This window comes from Meriones unguiculatus, chromosome 11, assembly GCF_030254825.1.
Source record: "Meriones unguiculatus strain TT.TT164.6M chromosome 11, Bangor_MerUng_6.1, whole genome shotgun sequence".
In the NCBI taxonomy this organism is placed as follows: domain Eukaryota; kingdom Metazoa; phylum Chordata; class Mammalia; order Rodentia; family Muridae; genus Meriones; species Meriones unguiculatus.
In genome coordinates, this window is record NC_083359.1 from 10,112,446 (window position 1) to 10,137,511 (window position 25,066).

The window sequence follows — 25,066 nt, forward strand, 5'->3', positions numbered from 1 at the left end:
CCTTCTCCTCTCACATTTTCTTAGCTGCAGCCCACCAGCTTCAACCAGGAAACCTCCCAACAGAACACTATGCTGTTTGGACTTGCTCTAGCAAGCAAAGGCAAAACAGAGATGAGGGAGGGCCTTGCCAATTGTCTTGCTTTGCCAAGAAGCACCTCAGATAAGCCTCTGCACACAGGCTGTTGGGAAAGCTACAAAATTGAGAAAGTCAGCTGGCTGCTCCAGACGAAGGACACAGAGCACTGAAGGGCCCTGGGAATGTGCTCCAGCGTTCAGGGAACAGCAAGGATGCCACTCTGGCTAAGACTCATTAAATAGGCGAATCCTCAAGAAGAAGCACATCCAGCAGCCAGGACATATGGGCCCTAGAGAGGATGGTGTGGGCGTTGAACTTTATTCTCAGTGTGACAGGAACCTGCTGGAGAGTTCTGAGTGCAGGACTAATAAACCTCAGTGTACATTCTGAAAATATCAGCGACAGCTAGGTGAACAAGACAGAGTAAAACTTTGCAGTCAGGAAAAAGAAACCAACCAGCCCAGTTATTTCCTGCAGGAGGGATTTTAGGAGTAGAAGCCATCAGAAGGAAGAATGGGGTGGTGTCAAGTCAGAAATGGCTCAACAGATTCTCAGTCGAAATGCATGACAGTAGTGCCCACTCTTGTCCATTTGGAGATACTATGACATCCTCTGTCTACCGGAGGAGCCATCTTGTCCAAGAAATTTTGAGGCAGGAATATACATTATCACTCCTTCCACCATAGAAATGCCAGCATGTGCCACACTATGCATCCATGGAGAAACGGAAAATTTGATTCTCCTGGTCCTTCTTCCTTCCTTCTGCCAGAACTTCCAGGAAGGCCAAAGAGGGAGGAGAACCTACTATGGTCCTCTGAAGTTCAGCAGATGAAGCGACAAATGTAGAACTAAGAAGTGACAGATAAATAATCTCCAACCAATCAAGCAGGGAGCCTATTAGGATGCTATATATAGTAGATCTCTATCATAGCTTGAACATTTAATTATTGGATTCAGCATATATTCTGAAGATAAGGTCAAAGAGTCAGGGAACACTGGAGGAAGTTTGCACTGTTTGGTGAAGAATAGCCCAAAAGTTCTAATGAAATTAACTATAAGGTGTCCATTCTAAGTCTAGAGAATGGCATCTCGTTAAATGTGTCTTTGGGAGTCAAGAGGAAAGGATGGGGTGAGAGCCTTCTTTGTACAGAGGGGACTCTGTTGGGATCAAGTCCCAGACAAAAATTGAACACTTAATAGATCAGAAAAGGGAGAAAACCCAGAGAAGGAAAACTTAGTGAAAGCGAGGGAGGGAAACGGAAAATAATATTGCCAGAGGAAAGATGGAAAGGACAATTCTGAGTGACCACTGCTGAGCAGCCCCAGATAGGTCCAAATGTTCATCATTGCTAATCATACTGGAGAGGAAATTTGGGGAAACCTGGGTGTTGTGGGTTCTCTCTCTGGGGCAGTTCTGCCAGACGGGAGAACGTAAAAATTGGATGCTAGGCGACAGAAGAGATTAAACACCAGCCAGGGCGAACACAACGCGACTTGACCTCTGAGGCTAAGGCGCTGCAGGCGAAGGGAGGCCACTTCCGCCCTGGCGGGCCTTCCGTCCCGCCGCCGGGCCTCAGTTCCTCCTGCTGGACTACGCTCTGCCCTTCCTGAAGCCAGAGCGACTCTTTCACATCTCCCCGGGCCAAAAGGCACACCCCAACACCAGCTGCCCCGGGACAGCAATCCAGAAGCTCTGAAAACGATCGGGGGCGTGGCGTCTCAGTCACGTGCGGCGTTCCGGCCAATGGGTGCGCACGGCGTCCTTAGCCGTGCTGCGGGCGGGGACCCGGGGGCGGGGTCTGGACCAGTCGGCGGGTGGGACCTGGGAACGTAAGGTAGCCAAGAGCCGTGGTGTCAGCCGGAGCCGGGCGACGCTGGGACGGTGCTGCCTCACCTGCTCCGCTCCGCGTTCTCCTCAGGCCCCGCCATGGAGCGCCACGTCCAGCGGCTTCGCCAGGCGTTCCGGTCCGGCCGATCGCGACCGCTGCGCTTCCGACTGCAGCAGCTCGAGGCCCTGCGGAGGATGGTGCAGGAACGCGAGAAGGACATCTTGGCAGCCATCGCGGCGGACCTGAGCAAGGTGAGCGTCCACGGGGTGGGAGGGGCCCGGTGCGCCCTCTTATTTCTGCTCTATAGCAGCTTGTTTGGTTCTGTTTATCCAGCAATAAAGAGGAAGCTGTTGCTCGGGACTCCGGACTCTCTAGCCCTGCTCAGAGTCCAAACGGCTGTATTTACACTCACATGGAAGTACATGCTTTACCTGGAGCCCGCAGTTTCTCTTCTGTGAATGCTCTTTAAAGCTTTGCCCAGTTCTACTGCATTTATAGTCTCTTTCCATACAATGTGCTATTCACTCTTTGGATAGTCAGTAGTTTGTCCGCTTGGGAGATTTCAGATTATTTCACTCCTTGTCTTATTTCATAGCTACTTTTTTTTTTAATGGTTTCTTTTTGTAGACAGAGTTGTTATTTTAATAATCTTCAACACTCATATTTTCCTTTATGACTTTGTATATTACTAATCATATCCTTGAACTCTAGTACACTGACAGTCACCCCGGGGACCTCTTCAAATACAATTCTTGATTCAGTCCGTCTGAGACTGTCTGAGAGTTCTAATGAGGTCCCAGGTGATACCCTATGGCCTCTTTAGAAGCAAGCTTTGAATATTAAGGTTTTAAGTAGTGTTTGTGGTATAATTATATCCTCCTGTACTCTCCAGTAATATTGGTTTCCGTTTTTAATTTCTATCTGTATTCCAGGCATAGGGAGACCTTCATTTTCAGATTTGCAATCCTCCCTTCCCAATCAGACTCCTTCAAAAAGTGATAACAGTAGCTGTAGCAGAGGCTAAAAACCTTCCCTCAGAGTACTTTTGGTAAAGAGGGGCTATGATAGTTAGTAAACAAGCTAGGATAATGACTATTAAAACCCCATGAGTCATCTGTTTTTCAAGCATACGATATTTTGTGTATGCTTCTACATACATAGTGTTCCTGAACAAAATGATAGCAAGTCCATAATTTTAAATCTGGCTGCAAAATAGAACCTATGCAGGTAAAAAAATGTGAATATGGGGCTGGAGAGATGGCTCAGAGGTTAAGAGCACTGGCTGCTCTTCCAGAGGTCCTGAGTTCAATTCCCAGAAACCACATGGTGGCTCACAACCATCTATAATGAATCTGTTGCCCTCTTCTGGCGTGCAGGTGTACATGCAAAACACAACATTGTATACATAATAAATAAATAAATCTTTAAAAAAGGTGAATATGGTTATAAAGCAGTATGTTAAGGGTGAAGTATTTACGTACAGCTCAAGAGCAAAGTTGCCTTGGTATTGAAATTATGACTGAGGCAGGCTATTATTAACTAGAGAAGTGTTGCTGAAAGTTCATTTTTAACCCTAATTTTAAAAGGCTTGGGTCGGTAGTGAAGAATTTAGAGGCACTGACTATATTAGAGAAGAGCCAATGTGGGCATCCAGGGTGTGCCTTATTGAGAACTTGATAGTGAGGTTAAAAAACTATGATAGCAGACAGGGGTTTGGGGGATGACTGACGATGCCAGGTGTCAGTGCGGGCGTACTTGGGCGGAGCTTTGTGACATCCTAAGTCAGTGGTTCTCAGCCTTCCTGATGTTGCCACCCTTAATACGGAGCCTCATGTTGTGGTGACGCCAGGCATAACATTATTTTTATTTCTACTTCATAACTGTGATTTGGCTACTATTGTGAATCATAATGTAAATGCAGGCCCCTGTGAGGGTCTTGAACCACAGGTTGAGAACCACTGTCCTAAGCCAGGTATATGATACCCTTTGTGTGCGATTAACTGACTTCCTTTCCCAGAGTGAACTCAATGCGTTCAGTCATGAAGTCATTACCATCCTTGGGGAACTTGATTTTATGCTGGGGAGTCTTCCTGAACTGGCTGCTGCTAGACCAGCTAAGAAGAACCTGCTTACCATGCTGGATGAGGCCTATGTTCAGCCAGAGCCTCTGGGAGTCGTACTGATTATTGGAGCTTGGAACTACCCTTTCGTTCTTACGATGCAGCCGCTGGTGGGAGCCATCGCCGCAGGTCTGGTGTCCGCTGATGCCTTCATTCCTTTGTAGAGGGTCACAGTGGTTGGGAATTAAGGGCAGTGAAATGCAGTTAAATGCATTTACTTGAGTGGTTTGCCTTGGCTGAATCCAGCAGTTTAATGAGAATCCATAGGTGTACCCGTATTTATGAGTGCTGCTGAGAAGTTGAAGTTTTACGTGGCTGCTCAAGTACCTAGGGGGTGAATCTGTGAGAGCCAAAGGCATCTGAATCACTAGTCCCAAGATTTCAGAGTCAGGCATCCATACTCTAATGGGGTTTTAGTTGCTAGCTCTTCCTTTCCACAAACCATTTGATTTCGCCTGACGAGTTTCTTTATTCAAATAAAGGTGTTGGGTGTAATGCTGCCTAAGCGTACAGCATATCCCAGCAGATTGATTTCTCACTTGGAAGCTCCATATCAACAGCTTATGTTGACTAGCCTGTTTGCTCAGCGAGCGTAGGGCAGAGAGGAAACACCAAGAGCAGAACTGCGAAAAAGAGAGACATCTGTGGAAGTGTGAGAGGCTGGGCGAGCTTGTCAGGTGCCCTGGAGATGCTGAGAACTAACGGGTTAGCACTTGGGAAGGAAAACACGGAGAGAGAGAGGACGTTAAATATGAGATAGGACAGATTTAAGAGCTGCAGAAATAAATGAAACGTAGCCTGTACCCCTATATGAGTGTCTATTTGGGGAGGCAGAGTCAGGCAGATCTCTGTGAGTTCGAGGCTAGCCTGGTCTACAAAGCGAGCCCAGGACAGTGCTGAGGCTACACAGAGAAACCCTGTCTCAGAAAACAAAAACAAGCAAGCAAACAAACGAAAAGTTACTCAAGTATTGGCTAATATTTTTCTGCTCTTCACTTTATTTAGGAAATGCTGCCATTGTTAAGCCTTCAGAGCTAAGTGAAAACACTGCCAAGCTCTTGGCTCAACTCCTCCCACAGTATTTAGACCAGGTAAGAATACCCTGAGCCTCTTCAACACGTCTGTGTATGGTAGAAAATACAGACTTGGGGCTGGAGAGATGGCTCAAAGGTTAAGAGCACTGGCTGTTCTTCCCAAGGAAGGTACTGAGTTCAATTCCCAGCAACCACATGGTGGCTCATAACCATCTATAATGAGAACCGGTGCCCTCTTCTGGCCTGTAGGCACACATGCAGACATAATACTGTATAAATAATAAATAAATCTTAAAAAAATGTTTAGGGCTGGAGAGATGGCTCAGTGGTTAAGAGCGCTGTCTGCTCTTCCAAAGGACCCGGGTTCAATTTCCGAGCACCCACATGGCAGCTCACAACTGTCTGTAACTCTAGTTCCAAGTGTCTGACACCCTCACACCAATGCACATAAAATAAAGTTAAATAAAAAAAGAGTTAATCCTTTATCCAACAGGAACACAAACAGGCATAAAAACAAACAAAAAAAAAACAAAAAACCACAATGAAACATTAAAAAAAAAAAGAAAAGAAAACAGAGACTTGTCCCTTTCTCCCAGGGTATCATTGCTGGCTAGAGGTTGATGTGGCTTCCTTGAGTCTCCAACAGTTTGTTTAACAAAGAAGCCAGGCACCAAAACACACTATAGAATGACCCAGTGACTGTGCTTACGCAGTCTATTTTGGCCCGTGGCTTTATCCGTATTTCTTATCTCTGCTATTTGGCACTTGAGAGGGTACAATTTTAGACATCATTCATGTAGTGAAATAGTTAATGAGAAGCTAGCATGTTTTTATCACCATCTTTTTTTCCTAACAGAACAGCATCATGTATTATTCTGTTGAGTACTTCTGCTTTTTAGAGGCTTGTCTGTGGCCTGGAAGAAAGTGCCCTCCTGAATCAGCACTCTGACTTAGTGTGCAGGCCCTGAGAAATCAAAGGCTGGCTAGCGAGAGTGGTACCCCAGCTTTGGGGTAGGGATCAAATTCAGATATTCTCGTGTTCTCTGGAGAGGAAGTTGATTTCTTCATGCCTCCTGCATTCCATGTGCAGTTTTTCAGGGGAGATGATTCATTTAGCTTTCATCGAAAGGCAACTTTAAAACATTTCTGTTAGGCTTTTTAAGTTGGAATTTCCCTGAGACCGACTCTGGCTCCTAGTAATTTTGTTCTTTTTATTGCCTTACACTGTTGTCATAGCTCGCAGAACAGTGTGGTTCTGTAGCTTGGTTATCCAGTCTAGAAGGATGACATGGAAGATAGTGAGGTATAATGGACCGAGTAAGTCTTGGAATCAGAAGATAGAGGGTAGGGTCCAGAGGGCGAGGATGATAATGTGCCTGCTCCAGTTGGCTAGTGGGCCAGCTTACCTAAGGATTCAGGCACAGAAAAATTAAAACTTCAAGCACTTTAGTCATTGAACTCTAAAGTGAATAAGAGCAAGAGATCAACAGAGAACTGGAGTCGACAGTGAGCTTATCCGTCCTCCAACTTAGATGCTTTCATAATCCTCCTGTTGTCCTTGCCATTTGTTCTCAGTCATTCCTTTTTATCCATGCTGTTACTGTTCCAAGTATTTTCTTTCAGAGTAGCTGCCTAACGGTAGCATAGTGCATGTAATGGGTATTGTAGAAATGTTGTGTGACTTCCCAGTAAGTTCAGAGATTGCATGAGGTTCAGTAGCTTGCCCAAAGTCACAGATGCTCGTGAGCGGCAGAGCCTAGATTCAGTCCAGAGCTACTTCAGGTGGCTCAGCTGCGATGCTGTGTCCTGTTCGTTCGGCAGATACAGCCCATTTACCTTGGCTTAGCCCTGCTTACCTTGTACTGTGTAGAGAGCAGGGCTGGAGCTGCGTCAGGAGGAGGTCTGCTGGCCTGATGTGGACAAGGCTCTAGTTGGCTCCCCAGCCCCGGCACTGTGCACAACAGAATGAAACAGCAACAAGATCTCTCACAGTCTCCTCCCCTCGTCTTACACATTTCTCCCGTTGAATCAGTTCGCTCTTGTCTGTGCTTTCATGGCCAGGCTAATGGAGAAAATATCAGACTCCCTGTCTTGTGTAGGTGGGTGGTTCCTGAGCACCAGCAGATACTTTGCCCTCCCTTTGTCAGGAGATGATTTTGATCTTTTGGTTTTGCTGAGTACTGCTTATTTGTGCTGAAAGAGAAAGAATTACCGACGTTGAGGCAACAAGATTAATTTGACAAAGCAAGAATCTGTTTCTCTTTCTTTGAGGACCTGTATGCGGTTGTTAATGGTGGTGTTGCGGAAACCACAGAGCTTCTGAAGCAGCGGTTTGATCACATTCTCTACACAGGAAACACTGCAGTTGGGAAAATTGTCATGGAAGCTGCCGCCAAGCACCTGACCCCTGTGACCCTGGAGCTTGGGGGGAAAAGCCCATGTTTCATCGACAGAGACTGTGACCTGGACATTGCCTGCAGGTGAGGCTGGCTCTGTTCCTGAGGTTTGCCCGGCAGGTGGACGTTTCTCTAATGGCTTGTTTTCCTTTACACTTGGCTGACGGCTTCAAGGTTCATCCGGCTGTAGCTGTCGGTGTGCTCAGGAGTCACCGGAGCCTCTAAACTACTTCTGATGCTCCTGGTGGCATAGGGAGGCACGCGTAGGTCCTGCTAGCATGTCATTTTCCTTAGGAAGTTTGGAAATACCCTTATGGATAAACCTGGCAAGCAGTTTTGCCCAGGGTTGCTTTTTTTTTTCCCCAGTGTTGGGATAGAATCTAGAGCTTCATTATGGCAAGCCTGTGCTGCACATCAAGCTACACCCTGAGCCTCTGGCGAGAAATTCCAGTGTTCTGCTGGTTGATGAAACAGACAGCCCAAAGGGTTGTGCGCATTAGTAAGCGTTTAAGTTCTCAGAGGGAAGGGTGTTACGTGCACTTGTCAGCTGAGCTCCTCTGCTGACAAAACAGGATGACGGGTGTTTCAAATAGCGTTTTGCAGCTGGGAACCAGGAATTAAGAGTTGGGTTTGTCTTTACTGAGTTAGGTCTGACTGCCAGGAAGTGACTGCCTCTGTGCTGTAGGTAAAATGGTTCTCTCTCCCCTTCAGAGCTGTGGCACGGGGCGGGGGGGGGGGGGAGTCAGGTCGTTGGGTCAGGGTTGCTGCTTGGCCTCTTTAAAGAGAGCGTAACTCCCAGAATAAGAGACCAGTGGTGACTGCTAAGGCTGCAGGCACTGTCTGTAGGAAAGGGAAGGGTCTACGTGGAGGAGCGTGGGAGAGGAAGCTGGCTGGACTCCCGTTATACCTGCACAGCTCACCAGCAGTCCTACAGCCTCTGGGAGAGCCACAACCTCATCTATGTGCTCTCATCCAGAATGGCCCTTTGGCTGGATGAGAAAAGGACTGTTGGGAGGCTGTTCTCTTTTTCTGTTGGCTGTGTCTTCACAGCTTGTTAGATACTTTTTGAGACAGGGTTTCTCTGTGTAGCCTTGGCTGTCCTGGACTCACTTTGTAGACCAGGCTGGCTTTGAATTCAGAGATCCTCCTGCCTCTGCCTCCCTGAGTGCTGGGATTATAGGGGTATGCTACAACACCCAGATGAGAATTTTATTGCTACTTAGAGTATTTTACCTCAGTTGAAAGTGCATTCTAAAGGCTGGTGAGATGGTTCCGTGGGTTAAATTACTTGATGTGGAAACCTGACAGTCTGAGTCTGGTACCGGGAACCCATGTTTTAAAAAAGCCAGATTCTGAGTAGATGGGAGGCTTCAGGTGTGCAGCAAGCACAGCGGAAACAAGAAAGACCCTGCCTCAGGGAGGCAGAAGGAGAGAACCAACTCCTAAATGTTGTTGTCTGGCCTACACACACACACACACACACACACACACACACACACACTTGAAAACAAATCTAAGTGTGCATTAATCTTGGTCATCAACTTAATGTCATTTAGAATCACCATGAGAACACACCTCTGGGCATGTCTGAGAGGGAGCATCTAAATGAGGCTAAGTGAGGCAGGAAGAGCCACCCTAAGTCTGGGGGTCTGAGTGAAAAAAAAAAAGAGTTAAACTGAGTGGAAGTATTGGCTTCTCTCTCCTTCCTGGCTGTGGGTGCCATGTGACCAGCAACACCAAGCTCCAGCTACCATGACTTCCTCCCTCCCGTGATGTCTGTTGTACCCTTCAACTGTGAGCCAAACCAGCTCTTCCTTTCTTAAGTTGCTTTTGTCAGATGTTTTGTCACAGTAATGTGTAAATTAACTAATACACTGGAAAACAAATAATGAAAAGGTGACTGAATTGTATAGATATTTTGGTTTTCATTTTTTTTTTTTTTTTCCTGCTCAGACGCATAACCTGGGGAAAGTACATGAACTGTGGTCAAACCTGTATTGCTCCTGACTATATTCTATGTGAAGCCTCCCTCCAGGATCAAATCGTACAGAAGGTTAAGGACACGGTGAAGGTCTGTGTTCAGCCATTCTGATCTGACGGTATCAGGAAGATGAAAGTCAAATGAAGTAGTTGCAGACAGCATCTCTGTTCACTTTTACCCCAAGCCCAGACAATTCCAGGGACAGATGAGGCTGGATTAACTCATTGGCTGATCGGAAACACTGCATCTGTGAAAGCAAGGCTGAACTGAAGCAGTCCACGTAGATCGTGTAGATGGTTTGTAACTTTAGTTGAGGCATGTACTTACAAGTTGGAAATGTTGTCTGTGGACTTGCAAATCGCTTGAAGAGAGCCCCTGGTGTCTTGATTCTTGCTGATGAAGGTTTAGCATCAGCAGGAATGTAGAGGATGAGATGGCCAGTGGTTTAAAGGAGGGAAGTAAATGCCTGCTTGAAGGGCACCTGGAGAACAGTGGTTCTCAGTCTTCCTTTAATACAGTTCCTCATGTTGTGGTGATCCCCAACCATAAAATTATCTTCGGTGCTACTTCCTAACTGTGATTTTGCTACTGTTCTGAATTGTAATGTAAATAGCTGATACAGGGGATGTCTGATATGTGACCTTTGTGAAAAGGTTATTCAGTTCCCAAAAGGGTCACGACCCACAGGTTGAGAACTGCTGCTGTAGAGGGTTATCCATCTTTTAGGGTACATAAAGGCACTAATGAAGGAGACGTGGGATTTTTGTTGATGGAGAGTGTTTGGCCAGGGGTACTGAGTTCAGTGGTACGGAGAGCCTTAAGCCACCTTGCTGAGACAAACTTTTTGATAATTGAGCACCAGAAAGGATGGAGACTACCAAAGAGTAATATGTGAGAGAATGAAAACTCTAGAACAGGAATGTAGAGAGGTAGGATAGGTGAGAGTGGAATTAGTGATGAGACTGAGGATCCAGACAAGGAGAATGTGAAAGTTGTCCAGATCCGGGCAATGTGTGTAGAAGAGTCGGTCAGGGTCCCCGTGAGACTGAGGGTGGCTGGGAACTGGAGCTGTGCTATGCTTTATTGCATATGATGGCAAATTCAAGAGGATCAGGAGCTCCTTTTCCTACCTTTGAGGTGTTTGTTCAATGACATAAGAGTTTTCAGCCAAATTTCATGCTGGAATAACTAGGGAGCCATTTAAAATAATAAGTCTCTATTCTAGCCTTAGCTTCAAGGATTGTGTTTGCTGTGGTGTGGTCCCTACCCGCAGCTTGTTGTTCTGTGATTCAGTCAACCTGAAAATCTGGCTGTGTTAGTAGCCTCAGACCTGAACAAAACATGCATTACAAATCAGCATGTGTTTGTTGTTTAGGATAAATATTGGTCATCTTTGTTGAGGTTGTTTTCCCTTAGTAATATAATATATCTTGATACATTGAGTAGTTTTATTGTTATCAGTAACTGGTGAAAATACAAGTCTGAAAAAGACAAAACCAACAAAACAGAGCAAAGACTAGCAAACTTCTTTGGTAAAGGCTAGATAGATGAGAGTAAATATTTAGGGTTCAAAGACCAAAGAGTCCCTTCAGCAACTGCCCAACTTATTTCTGGGAGAGACCAACTGATGGGCAAACAAATGGCCTCTTCCCTGGCATTTGGTTCACTTCCACTAGGAAGGGCTGTGAGGAAACTGTCGGAAGCTGAAACTGGAAAAGTACAGGCAGAAGCTGTGTGTGTGTGTGTGTGTGTGTGTGAGAGAGAGAGAGAGAGAGAGAGAGGATATGTGTGTCTGAGCGTCCACCTTAATTGTTAATTCTTGGCTTGTCTAAAAGCTTGAAGTTACTACTGAACTAATACTAACTTAAAGAGTGGGTGTTGAATTTGATGAGGAATCCAACAGGTCCATTTTTAGACACCAGTTATTTTGAACTTGTTAAAGAAATGAAAGTATGGGTTTTGTCACAATTAGTAACTCCTGTTATTTTTAATAGGACTTTTATGGGGAAAATGTAAAAGATTCTCCTGATTATGAAAGGATCATCAATCTTCGTCACTTCAAGAGGATACAAAGTTTGCTTGAAGGACAGAAAATAGCTTTTGGTGGGGAGACTGATGAGGCCACATGCTACATAGGTAAAGAAAATTCACCTTTAACTGTGATACTTTTACCAATATTTACTGATCCTACATCCTACATAAACTGTAAACATTGCTTTTTAGTGTACTTTCTTAAAAATGTTTGTATGCAGCATCTTTAAGAGCTTCTTGTTATTTTTTTTTTTATTTTCACATATTACTTGAGTCTTTTATTCTAAAATCATGAGAAGCAGAGGGGATTTTACATAATAATCCACCTCCATGGCTGGGAAAGCAGCTCATAATCCCATTAAGTAACACCAACCCCTCCAGAGATGTTGCTTTGACCTGCTGTGCTTGACCTCTGCTTGTTCACAGTCTTGGTGTACTTGGCTTTTTGCCATGAAATGTATTACTGTTAATTTCGTCTTGTGGAACCGCCGGCCGTATGCATGCTCACCAAGTACTCTGCCACTGAGCTGTGTCCCTAGCCCTGTTACACTGAATTTAATTTGTTTGTGTATCTTAATTGTTTTATTCTGTTCATTTTGTGTGTGAGCACACGCACACGTGTGTGTGAGCACAAGTGCATGCGCACATGTATGCACATATGTACCTCGATTTTCTGTTGCTGTAATATAGCACCACAACTAAAAGCAACCTGAGAGAAAAGGGTTTATTTCGTCTTCCAACTCTCAGCTCATAGTCTGTTCTGAGGGGAGTCGGGGCAGGAACCCGGAACAGGAACTGAAGCAGAGGCTGTGGAGGAGAGCTGCTCACTGGCTTGCTCCTCATGGCTTACTCAGCCTGCTTTCTTATACAGCCCAGGACCATCTTCCTGAGGTTGGCAACACTCACAATGGGCCAATTATTAGCCAAGAAAATGCTCCATAAACTTGCCTACAGTTCAGCCTAATGGGAACATTTCAGTTAGTTCCCTTTTCCTAAATGACTCCTTGTGCTCTCACTCTCTCTCTCCTTCTCTCCTTATTAAGCCATAACCTTTCCCTTCTGGTTCATCCCCAAGATCTTGTATTAGTATCAACATTACAATATAAGACTTTCCAACTTTTAAAAATCCATGGTCTTTAAAAATTGAAACACTTTAAGTTCAGTCTCATTATATATCCATAATTTCTCTGAAACTCCAAACTCTTTTTTAAAAAAAATGCAAAGCTTCTCCAAAATATCCAGGTCTCGTGACTGTGGATTTCTGTAAAATCAAAATAAGTCACATAATTTCTACCCCAGAAGGAAGAACCAGGCACAGTTATAATCGAGTCAGAGCAAAAGCGAGGTCCCACAGTGTGAAGCTCAGGGTCAGGCTTCCTGGACTCACACACTATCCTCAGAGCTCCACAGGCCATAGACAGCCCCACTTCTCCAGCTCTGCCTTCCACAGCGCGGCACAGCCCACCTCATAGGATCAGGCTGGGCCCCTCCACAGCCGCTGCGGTGCTTGGCTGCTGTCCCGTAGTGCTGGCATCTACAAAATGCTGGGGCCTCTGCTGCAGCTGGGCTGCACCTTCACTGATTGATTGCTCTGCTGGCCTCTCTGTAGAGACTCTGACCCTGTCATATGGCGCCAAGCCTAAGCTTTTTCTCGTGACCCCTTTAATGGAGGCTACACTTGCACACTGGCCTCCCAAGATTCCAGTCCTCGGCTGCTCTCCATGGCCTGTTGTGGCTTCAGATCCAGTCCCACCTGGGAGTCTCTTATACATTACCAGATTCAGCTGCCAGCACAGGGTCCAGCCTTGGCACCTCTGGAACACAGCTTCTGTGTCCTCACCTAAGGAGACAGTTCCTAGATTTCACCTCATTGAAGTTGGTTTCTTCTTAGTCATAGCTGGTTCTTCAGCCCCAGCTCACCAGAACCACAGATTTAACAGCCTTGCTATTCATTCTCTTTCAGGACTCTCAAAACTTCCCTCTGAAATTTCGCAAGCCAGGCAGGCCTCCATCATCTGCACTGCTCTCAGCATTGTCTTCCAAGTTCACATACTAGTTGTTAAGCTTTGGGCATTCAGTGGCTTTTCCGGCCCAAACTTCTTCCACAGTTCTCCAAAACAGACTGCCAGGTCTGTCATTGTAATATCCCATGGTCCTAGAACCAGTTTCTATCCTAGTAACATTGTTATTGCTGAGATAAAACATCATCACCAAAAGCACCTTGAAGAGGAAAGGGTTTATTTCATTTATTACTCTTGGGTCATCCTCCATCACCAAGGGAAGGGAAGGCAGGAACCAGAAGACAAGAACTTATGCAGAGGCCATGGAGGACCCCTGCTTACTGGCTTGCTTCTCATGGCTTCCTCAACTCACTTTCTTAAACATCCTAGGATGACCTGCCCAAGGTGGTACAACCCCCTGTATGCCAGGCCCGCCCACACCAGTCATTAATCAACAGACAGGCAATCTGATGGAGGTATTTTCTCATTTGAGGGTCCTCTTCTCTCACTCAAACTGACCCAAAAATTAACTAGTGTTTCTGGCATACAGAAGGAAGTCAGAGGACAGCCTGAGGGAGGCAGTTTTCTGGCTCCAGGGATTTAAGTCAATGGTTAGGCTCAGTGGTGAGTACTTTGATTTTTAAATAAAGTTTCCAAAAATAACATATAAGATGATGGAAGAAATACAAGAAGCTGACTCCAAATTAATTTACTTATCCTTTCTTTGTTTTCGCTTTTCGAGACCCTGTTTTTCTATGTAGTAGTCTTGGTTGTCCTGGACTCGCTTTGTAGACCAGGCTGGCCTCGATCTCCACCTGCCTCTGCCTCCCTGAGTGCTGGGATTACAGGCCTGCACCACTACGTCTGGCTGTACTTATCCTTTCTTATCAGCTGTTTAAAAAAAAAAAAGTTAAATAATAAGAAACTCATTCAGATTGTCCTGGGTTGGATGGTTCAGTGGTTGTTAATACCATAAAAAAGAAAACAAAACAAATTTTCATCTTCCTGATCTTTGGGACCCATTTCTAGGCCAATCAATGACAAAAGGAAGGGAGAACTGTCTAGATTAGCTTGGTCTCAATTAGGACTTCTCCCTGAGCTCAGCAGTGGGTTTGGAAAGCAGATTTTGTGGGTGGGGGAGTCTGGCACATTGTGAGAGGACAACCCAGCAGGATTTGCCCAGTGGGTGCCCAGTGGGTGATTGACCCAGTGAAATAGAGTTTTGGGATTTTTCTCTTCAACTTGACCGTTCATATTACTTTACTTGTTTATTTTGTAGCCCCAACCATACTTACTGATGTTGACCCTAATTCTAAGGTGATGCAAGAAGAAATTTTTGGACCAATTCTTCCAATAGTGCCTGTGAAAAACGTAGATGAAGCCATAAATTTCATAAATGATCGTGAAAAGCCCCTGGCACTCTACGTGTTTTCTCGCGACAATAAGGTAAGCTTTATAGAGAACAATTCACTCTAAGAATCAGATTTTTTCATCTCGCTATAAAACGTAGATAGTTTATTTGTATATTATCAAAGCTGAGTGAATGACTGTATTCATAGCTTGCTTTCTTAGGTAATGAAGCCTTATACCACTGTACCCTTTCCCTTACTCCCTAGGGTTAGAGCCTAATCCACAGGGGTGAATGTCACAAGACTTTTGACTAACAAACACCTCCTGAATAATTAGAGAACTTACATGTACCAGCATGTAGTGCTTTTTGTGATATGGATCCATTGCCCCTGCCCCTGTGACTCAAATGGCGTTCAGAGCCACTCAGATGGCGCTGGGGAAGCCAAGGAGCTCTGGGTTTCAGGTTCCCAAAGGATGGCAGCACTGTATCATTCCTGTGTGGTCATTCATGTCACCAGGTGACAGGCTGCCCTTGGGAGGGGATGGCGTCCACATGGACTTGCAGGTTCGGAATCCTGCTGCAAAAATGGAAAATGAGAAAGGGGAAGAAGGGAGCAATGGGTGTGAGGAGTTCATTGGCAGGTGCCATGTGCAGTTTCTGGTGGCGCGGGGCTGTAGTGACATGGCAGCTAAGGGGCTTGCAGTGCTCATGAAGTGCTCATGGCTGCAGGCATGTGAAATGAGGTAAGTCAGGTCTGCTGGGAGGTGCAGCTGGGTAGAGAGCTCTTCCACTGCGGTCACCAGGAAGTCCCATTTGAAATCTGCCATGAATTCTCAAAGCTTACTAGTATCTAAGTGAAATGATGTTTATTAGTTTAATATCAATGAGGCGTTTTGTTTTGTTTTGTTTTGTTTTGTTTTTGAGACAGGGTTTCTCTGTGTAGTCTTGGCTGTCCTGGACTCGCTTTGTCAACCAGCCTGGCCTCAAACTCACAGAGATCCTCTTGCCTCAGCCTCCCAGAGCGCTGGGATTACAGGCGTGGGCCACCGCACCCAGCTTCTTTGAGGCTTTTTTGATTTTAGGCTAGCTAATCATTTGTTTCTTCAAAAATAGGATAAGTCTAAAAGTTTTTTTCCATTCCATACCTGTTAATCATATATACTTTGGATCAGGGATTGAGATACAATAATTTTAATATACTATTTTTATTTACATGCTTGAGAATTTCATGCATGCATGCAATGTACTTCAGTCACGCTCCTTGCCTGGTCCTCCCCCTAACTATCCTTTGCTCACTTACTCGTGGTGTGGGTCATCCACCAGAGTGTGGTTGTGATACTAGGGAGGTGTGAAACTGGCTCTCCCTCTCCCAGAAGCCATCACACTGTCAATATCTCTTCGGCTACAGGATAGGGGCTCATGAGTCCCTCCCCTTCCATGCTGGAGTGTGGGCTGGCCCCATCTTATATGGTCATCCATAGCTGCTGTGAGTTCAAGAGTGGGTGGGTCTTTTCTGAAAAACTGTTTGGCTCCTGCCTACCCTCTGGCTCTTACCATCTTTTCACTTTTTCCTTGGTAATCTTCAGCTCCTGAGGGGAGGAGTGGGATAGAAATGTTCCATTTGAGTATGAGCACTCTGTAGACACTAGCTCTCTTTACCAGTTGAGTTTCTGTGTGAACTGCTGCCCACTGCAGACACCTCTGATGAGGTCTGAGAAGAGCACTAATCTGTGGGTATAGAAATGCAAACAGAGGGTAGTTTGACACTAAGTCCACCGAGCAAGATGCTAGGAGTGGGTTCATCATTAGGGCCTCTGGGCTCTCCAGTCACGGACTCTTGATTATAGTGCCAGGCATGTTTCCTCCTGTGCAATGGGAAATTAAACCCAAGTACTGTCACCCCATAGCATTCATGCCACCATTGCAGCCACAAGCATGTCTTGACAAACTAGTCATTTTTGTAGTTCACAGGGTTCAAAGCTGCGTAAGACTCCCGTCACGCTACAGCAGTGTGTGGCTTATCCTGGTCCTGTGAAAGCTGTTCAGCAGGGCAGAACCCTTCCAGCCAGTACCAACTTGAGAGAAGTAATAATTTCTAAACTGTCCCTTGTTGGTTCTGGTTGGAGTATAGATCTTGACAGTGATCAAGTAAATGGTCCCAAAGGTTCAAGGCCATCCCTCTTTATCTACAGACTGATGTGCTGGGGACCAAAAGTGTATGTCAGAACTTTTAAGGCACTGTCTGACTGTGTGCCCAGCGCTAGCCTTAAATTTCTGCTCCTCCTGCTCCGTCCTCTCAGGTGCTGAGATGCAAGTACGCACTGCATACCACCCAGCCTGAGCGCAGAATTTTGTCAGGTTTTGAAATATTTGCCTACAAATTATGAGCTATCTTGGAGATGGGACGCCAGTTTAAGCACAGATTCGAATCTCTTCTGTGGTTTGTGAGACAATATACACATAGCCTGAAGATAATTTTAGACAATATTTTTAGTAATTTTTGGCATGAATTTTTCGTCTCCCCAAACTTAACTCGCACCAGCCCACAAAGCCAGGATGCATGTCCCTAGAGCCCAGTAACTGCAAGCCAAGATGCGGGAGTGACAGGACTTTAGGTCTGACCTGGGTGCCTTTGGTCTGTTCCTCAGCTCATTAAACGGGTGATTGATGAGACATCCAGCGGCGGAGTCACAGGCAATGATGTCATCATGCACTTCACTGTCAATTCTTTGCCGTTTGGAGGTGTGGGTAAGTGTGACTGTCTAGTTATTATTCTATTGCTGTGTTGAGACACCATGACCAAGACAACTTAAAAAGAGAAAGCATTTAATTGGGGGCTTGCTGACCGTTTCAAAGGGTTAGTCCATCATCATCATGGCAGAGAGCATGGAGGCAGGTAGCCAGGCAGAGAGCTGGAGCAATAGCTGAGAGCTCGTATCTGATCTGTAACTTGCAAGCAAAGAGACTCAGATTAGATCTGGAGTGGGCTTTTGAAACCCAAAGCCCACCCCCAGTGGGACACCCCCAAAAGACCACTCCCATTTCAACGGGGCCGTACCTCCTAATCCTACCCAAATAGTTCCACTAACTGGGGACCAAACATTGAGACATAGGAGCCTATGGCGTCCATGGTCCTCAGATCACCACAGTGGCCTGGACAGAAATGTGCCAGAAGCGTATTTCCTGGATTTCTTGTACAGGCTGTTGAACGTTGGGTGCTGCTTATTCTGCGGGGCTCTGTGGACTTGTCCTCCTCTTAAGAACCCCTCCAGCCACCCGGCTCATAGTAATTTCCTGATTGCCTGCCCAGCGCCACCTGCCCTGTTGCTCGCTTTGTCCTCATTAGCACTGACCACAGCTGTGGTTACTTTCTTCACTTACTTTCCTTGCCAGATGTAGGAGGCTGAAGGACCAAGAATCTGGTTTCAAATTAATCAGTAAGATCTCTCTTTTAAGATGAGGTACAGAGAGAGATTTAGAATGCCAGAAACTGTATTTCCTGATCTCCATTTGTAACCTATAGGAGGGTAGTCAGACCTGCACTGCCTCCTCAGGTCTCTGTGGGGAGGGCCCTGCCTCCCCAGGCCTCTGGGGAAGGGCCAGCCTTCCCTTGTGTGTTGCTTTATTTGAGGGAGCAAGAATCCCCTGTTCTCTAGAAGATGGGCAAAAGGCAGCGTGGACACAGGCTTCTGGTCCTTCTTACTGGGTCCTTCCTACCATGGCCATGGCTTTAGCTGGCCCCTCCTCTGCCCTCCCGCAGAGTCCTCGGGTTCTTCTCTGGTGTCATTGTCTTTCCAGTGAATCAGTCTTGCTTTCTAAATGACTGCCTCCATTAAAACACTGTTATTTCACCTGTGGCCTGCCTCCAGTCAAGTGTCCCCTGGCTTCCAGTCAGCCTGCCTTCCATCATGTATCATATGTGCCATTGCCCCCGCACGGGACATTTTGCACCTGCCAGTCTGTTGTGTGTACTGTGAATTATGTGAGTGTGGCTTCCAGAAGGGCAGAGAGTTTTGCTTGCTTATTCTTACCTAGTTGTATAACCCTGTTACCCTGTTCTTGGTTGCTCTTGAAGGATGTAGAGGAAACAAGTGAGAAGAGCCGTGGATACATCAGGCCACACAGGCTGATGGGAAAAACACACAGACAGCACTTAGCATTATACTAATCTGGCTTCACATTTTAGCTGCCTTCTTTAACGGCCATGTGACCTTAGGCAGATCAGCTGGTTCTGTAAACTGCCTTTTCCTGTCTGGAAACTGGGTTGGAGATACAGACCATTGTAGGGCTGTGGCGGGAGTCCCCTGAAGAACACTGGAACTTTTAGCACACTTCAGGTGTAAAGGACAGCATGACCCTAGAAGGGCTGCAGCTTCTGGCTTTGCTCATGGGAAGCTTCCTGGCTGGGAGGGTCGGTGGGTGTGCTTGGAGCCACGTTGGGAAAGGATTTCTGAGAAGAAAAGCAAAGAAGTTGAGTATCTACCCCCAAGCAGAACATCCCCACCCCCTTTCTCTATCCATGTGGAAATGAGAAGCCTCTGCAATGAAGTTTGTTTCATCTGTTCCATTTATTTCAGGTGCCAGTGGAATGGGAGCTTACCATGGGAAATACAGCTTCGATACCTTCTCTCACCTTCGCCCCTGCTTGTTAAAGGGGCTCAAAGGAGAAAGTGCTAACAAGCTGAGGTACCCTCCCAACAGCGAGTCCAAGGTCAGCTGGGCGAAGTTCCTCCTGCTGAAACAGTTCAACAAAGGAAGGCTGGGGATGCTGCTGGTCATGTGCTTGGTTGTAGTTGCAGCTGTGCTGGTCAAGGTGAGTCCCCACACCTCCTGAGGCGCCAGTCCTTCTGGCCCTTCTCCCTGTCTGCCCCTATCCTTCCCCCGTCTCTGAGGGCTGCTGAGGCCATGTAAGTCCATCTGTTGAGACACTCCATTGGCTCCTAAAGTCTGCGCAATGGCCAGCTACCTGTTTTTGTAAATACAGTAGTTTACTCACTGTCTTAGCTTCTTTCTGCTGCAGTGTCAAAGTTCAGTAGCTCTGAACAAGGCTGAATGGCCTACAAAGTCAAAATTATTACAGGAGTTTACCAACTTTTTTAAGAGCCTAAAACATTGTGGAGCTTGCTGGAAGGCTCCTGAGCCGTTTGCCCTCTGCTCCTCAGGGTACTGGTTTCTCTCCTGAGTGTCAGTCTGTTCTTGAATGTGCATGAAGTCGTCGTCGTGGTGATAAGGAATGGTGATGGTGGAAAGAAGTAGGCAAGAGGTGTAATTTTTATTTAGGTTTGTTTGTTCACTTGTTTAAGGTGTAATTTTCCCTCCGAAGTGGATTGCCAAATAAAGTCTGTCTTGGGCCATGAGCCATTGTAGAGGTGGAACTGCAAAGAGACCCCTGTGGCAGCCTCCTTCTCTGGGCAGTTTGTACAGCTCTGGGGTGAAGGAGGGACTCTGGGAATGCATGTCAAGATAGAAGAGGGAAGGGTTTTCTCAGCTAACCAAGAAGATGTGTGACAATGTCTAAAGAATGGACATGATGGAAGCACGCATTTAGTGGAACTCCCATGCTTATATGTCATGTATCTAGGCTAAAATGTAAATGGTTGTTCATCTTACACTATTACCATGCTGGTGGATTGCTGATAAAAGATACATTTGAAATCATTTGGGTTTTCTCAGAAATACCAAGCTCTGTCGAAGGGAAATGCCCTGTTGGCTTCTCTGATAGCTCTCAGGCTTCGCTGGTCCAGTAGGCACTGATGATCAGACCTCAGCTGTCTGTTGAAAGTGAGGTAGGAGCTTCCCGTTTTCTTTCTGTGTGTGAGGTGGGCCAGGTTGGGTTCTGTTTGGTTTTAGTTGTTTCTACAGCTGGAGGTTTAGGGTTACCGATAGAAGGGTGTTTACCTCACTTACGTATATTGGACCTTGGCCCAGCTCATCAGTGTTAAAATTCAGTTTAGGCATCATCTAAAAGGGACAGGGATGGATACTGATAATCTGAGAGAAATGTAAAGGGTTAACGTCTAGGTTAGGACTGGTGAAGCCTGCATCCTGACTAAAAGTGGGTGGCCTCACATGGAGCTGCAGTGCCTGTCCCTCAGTTCAGGGGGGTGTGCCAGGCAATTCCAGTCCAGTTACCAACAGGCATTTAACTTTTAGTTTCATAATTTGAGAATATTATTTATTTATTTATTTGCTTATTTGTTTGTTTGTTTTTCAAGGCAGGTTTCTCTGTGTAGCTTTGGCTGTCCTGGACCCACTCTGTAGACTAGGCTGGCCTCGAACTCCCAGAGATCCGCCTGCCTCTGCCTCCCTGACTGCTGGGATTATAGGCATGAACCGCCATGTCTGGCTAAGAGAAACTAATTTTTAAAATCTCAAAGTTGTTTCATTTTAATTAAAAATAAAACTTGACAGCCTACAAATTCACAGTGGCAGTTTGGGTTTTTTTTTTTTTCCTCTTTTACATCTTTCTAGGGCTGGAGATTTGGTTGGAGGTAGGCTTGGGTCTCTGGTCAATAGCCTTTCTCATTTGACATCGGTTCCTTAGCCTAATGTGCATAATTTTGATTGCGGTTGAATTTCTCAACTCTGGGATGATATGGAGGACGAAGCTGAGTTAGTGCTTCCCAGGCTTGCCTTGTCCCCAAGAAGACACTCCCCTTCCCCCTGGCGGGTTGCTTTGAGTTCCTGAATGAGTTTGGCAGGCAGGTCTTCATCTGCCAGGGTCTTTGGCGGGAATGAGCACACACAGGCTTGATCCTTGGCTTGGCTATTAAGATGTTTGGCAAAGCCTTTCCAGAGCTTTTCCTTGGATCTTCCCTACAGCGTGTGGAAGACTTTGCCATTTTCCCCACCTCCTCCCATCTCATTGCTGTTGTTTAATGCAGTCATTTCTTTTTAACACATGTACCACTTGTGTTCCTGGTACCCACAGAGACCGGAAGAGGGTGTCAGATCCCTGGAACTGGAGTTACATGTAGTTGTGGGTGTTGGGAACCAAACCTTGCTCTTTGGTGAGAGCAGCAAATGCTCATCTCTCTGGCCCCTGGTCAGGTTTTAAAAAGTGGAGAAATATCAAAGTTGGTTCAAATTAAGAGAGGCCATGGGCCTCCGCACAGTGAAACACACCGTTTTCACCTGCTGTGGTGCCTCTTGGCTTAGGAGGCCGGGTCGTCTGCTTTACTGCACTTGAACTTTAGAACTAAGTTCATCAGTTTTTAGACTTCATGCCAACACTTATCTTCCTACTGCAGAGCCAGGATCATCATGCCTCTGCTGCAGTCTACTCCCACCTGTCTGATTATTATTGAGGAAAAGCACAGTTCTGTATTTTCAGTTGAAACTGCACTGTGGCTCTTTTGGGACACATAGCTCTTTTTTTTTTTTTTTTTTTTTTTTTTTACTTTCCCCTCTCTTTCTATTATGAATTTAGAGTCTCTCAAGAAAGAGAGTATTTTGAGAGTCTCAGTCCCGGACTTACGTTCTAAGGCTGGGTGTGAGTGGGTTTTTTCATAGCAGAGTAACCTGAATCCTTTTCTCCTCCTCAGGATCGGCTGTACTGACTTCCTTGTAGCTTCAACTGAATTATTCCTCTACTAAATGGTTAACAAACCAATACTCTTAAAATCGTACCCAAACCAGGAATTGCACAGCTGTGCTGCAATCAAACCTAAGGTGTTGCCACTAGCCACTAATGAAACTCACTGTCAGCCAGATTCCAGCATTTGTCAGCAGTGAAGGCACTGAGAGGACCTAGACTGTGCTCGGGCGAGAACATGCCATGCTGGATCCCAGCTCCGTGGGGATGTGTCAGGGAGACGTGTTAGCTGCTCTGTCACTTCTTTGCCCCTGTTCATAGCACTTCCCACTCCTGCATCTTCTGCTGTCGTGCCTCAAAAGCTCTCAAGTGTCAACACTGCCCGGGCTTACCAGCTGTCCCCTGTTCTCTGGAGAGCTGAGGCTGGGTCTTCCCAGCTCCTGTAAGGGATTGAGGTACTGGAACTGGGAAAGTAGCTTTGTCCACCTCAGCCACTGTAACGTGAGACTCACCCTCAGGAGTCGGCTGTCCAATTAAGCATCCTTTCTTGTTTGTTGCGCATCACACAAAGTATGTGTGTTTGTGACAGTCTGTTGTGACTGTCCGCAGTGCCTTTGTGATGACTTAAACTATGCTGAGCCTTTTGCCAAAAAGCAGTGCTTTCTTTGTGAATACTGCTCTGAGCACCTTGTCGGCACAGCTGCTCCAGAGGCTAAGGCCAGGAGCTTCCCGAGCCAAGGAGGCTGAGGTCAGCCTAGGCAACATGCTGGGGACCCTCCCTGTTCTTCATAAAAATCCCCTCAAGGTCCTCAAATTGAATGTTACAGATCAATCTTTGGGTCCTTTTCATAGCACAATGCAAGGAAATTTTACTTTTTAAATCTTAAAGAGATTGCTTTCTAAATAAATGTAGCCTACAGCTCTTAAAAAGCATGGACCAGTTCCTGTAGTGAAAGGGGGGGCATTAGGATCTGAGGTTTCAGAACTCACGGGACAGATTGTTGGAAAGGACTGTGATACACTGAAGGGCTGGCTGGGGTGGCGAGAAGAGCTCCTGAACAAGTGGACGTCATTCTCGGTTAGATCCTAATGTGGCCAAAGTGGGAAGCAGTAAGAAGAGATCTGTGTGGAACCCAGCTGCCTGCTGCCGGGGCCTGGTTGGGCCCGAAGCGCCATGCTGTGGAGTCCTCGCTGCCTTCCTGGGATCCACGCAGTGAGAATGTAACTTGCTTTGCTGAATGTATAGCTGTCCTTGCTGAATCGCCTATTCCACCATTGATGACGTCTGAAGTGTACCGTCCTAGATACTAAAGTGTGAGGTAGCAAGAACAAATCACTGGCCTGTTTAGCAAATACTTGCTTATTGTCATAGACTAATCAAAATATGTTGCACAAGATTTCAATGTAGAACTTGCACTTTTAGTATATTAAATTATACAGTGTAACTTCTAGTTAGGCCAGAATACTTACACACTCTACTAATCTTTAAAATAAACATATTTCATAAATTATCATGAGTGTTTATTTATTTTTGTTTGGTTTAACCTTTTTAAAGACAGTCCCCACAGACATGCCAAAGGCAAACCCAATATAAAAAGTTTTTGTTTGTTTGGCTGGTTGGTTGGTTGGTTGGTTGGTTTTTTGAGACAGGGTTTCTCTGTGTAGTCCTGGCTGTCCTGGACTTGCCTTAAAGACCAGGCTGACCTCGAACTCACGGAGAGATCCGACTGTCTCTGCCCCCTGAGTGCTGGGATTAAAGGCGTGCACCAGCACACCCGGCTAGAAAGTTTTTTTAATTCACACTCTCTTCCCAGGTGAGTGTGGGTTACGTCACGTTGATTGCTAAAGCTAGCCATGGAAATATGTCTAGGTTATATGGCGGTTCTGTCTTCGATTTGTTTGCTTGTTTTTATGACCGGTTAACATGTTTGCTTTTTATGTGTATTAGCACTTTGCCTGCGTGTATGCATGTGCACAGTGTCTGTGCCCCGGTGCCCTGTGTAAGGCAGAAGAAGGCATTGGATGCTGGGAAGCTGCAGTTGCAGACAGTTGTCACCTGTCACGCAGGTACCGGGAACCAAATCTGGGCCCTCTGGAAGAGCAGCCACTGCTCTTAACCACGGAGCCATCTCTTTTTGGAAGAGCTTTCAGATTGACTCACAGAGTGGTAGTTGTACAGTACTGCCGACAGAGCGAAAGGATTATTTCCCATCTCCTTGTCAGGGTCAGCACTCCCTACCACCTCCACCCCTATCCTGGCACACACTCCCCTGCCTCAGGGAAGCTGTCCTTACTGGGGTGAAAGGGATCTGTGTAGTTTTAGATTTCATTTCCGTGAGGGTGAGAGATGCTGAACATTTTCTCAGGAATTTGTTGGCCATCTGTACTCCTCTCTTGAAAAACATCTGTTCAGTTCTTTTACTCATTTATAGTCAGGTTGTTTGTCCCTTCAACCCTGAGTTCTTTAGCTGGACGCTTGCCTGTGATCCCAGCACTCAGGAAGCCAGGGCCAGATGGATCTCTGTGAGTTTGAGGCCAGCCTGGTCTACAAAGAGAGTCCAGGACAGCCAAAGCTACACAGAGAACCTTGTCTTAAAAAAAACAAAAGCCAAACAAAACAAAACAAAAAAAATCCTTTGAGTTCTTTATATATTTTACATATTAATGATTAATGTTGGGGTGCATCCTGAGGATGCAGAGTGCAGTAGGAGGAC

General features: G+C 46.0%; 1 protein-coding gene across 3 annotated transcripts; it reads left to right on the plus strand.

The window, feature by feature from the left end:
- Positions 1–1,861: 1,861 nt before the first annotated feature.
- On the plus strand, positions 1,862–23,863 carry Aldh3a2 (aldehyde dehydrogenase 3 family member A2). 3 transcript variants are annotated; one of them, XM_021626341.2, is made up of 11 exons: positions 1,862–2,156; positions 3,923–4,154; positions 5,031–5,116; positions 7,331–7,539; positions 9,409–9,526; positions 11,431–11,572; positions 14,747–14,913; positions 17,467–17,566; positions 19,396–19,631; positions 20,492–20,604; positions 22,363–23,863. In XM_021626341.2, exons 1-10 carry the CDS (start codon positions 2,004–2,006, stop codon positions 20,570–20,572), a joined length of 1,524 nt encoding a protein of 507 aa, XP_021482016.1. In that variant the 5' UTR covers positions 1,862–2,003; the 3' UTR covers positions 20,573–20,604; positions 22,363–23,863. The 3 variants fall into 3 exon arrangements, with proteins under 3 accessions (XP_021482016.1, XP_060219571.1, XP_021482017.1); XM_060363588.1 differs by lacking the exon at positions 22,363–23,863 and adding an exon at positions 21,034–21,237; XM_021626342.2 differs by lacking the exon at positions 20,492–20,604 and having other exon boundaries at positions 1,863–2,156.
- Positions 23,864–25,066: the final 1,203 nt, after the last annotated feature.

What these genes read in the sequence shown, in the direction of transcription:
- Aldh3a2 (XM_021626341.2), top strand. Translation starts at nt 2,004, where the DNA reads ATGGAGCGCCACGTCCAGCGGCTTCGCCAGGCGTTCCGGTCCGGCCGA. An exon ending in TGTTTTCTCGCGACAATAAG is followed by an intron (nt 14,914 to 17,466) that starts GTAAGCTTTATA and finishes TCTGTTCCTCAG; the next exon opens with CTCATTAAACGGGTGATTGA. An exon ending in TTTGCCGTTTGGAGGTGTGG is followed by an intron (nt 17,567 to 19,395) that starts GTAAGTGTGACT and finishes CATTTATTTCAG; the next exon opens with GTGCCAGTGGAATGGGAGCT.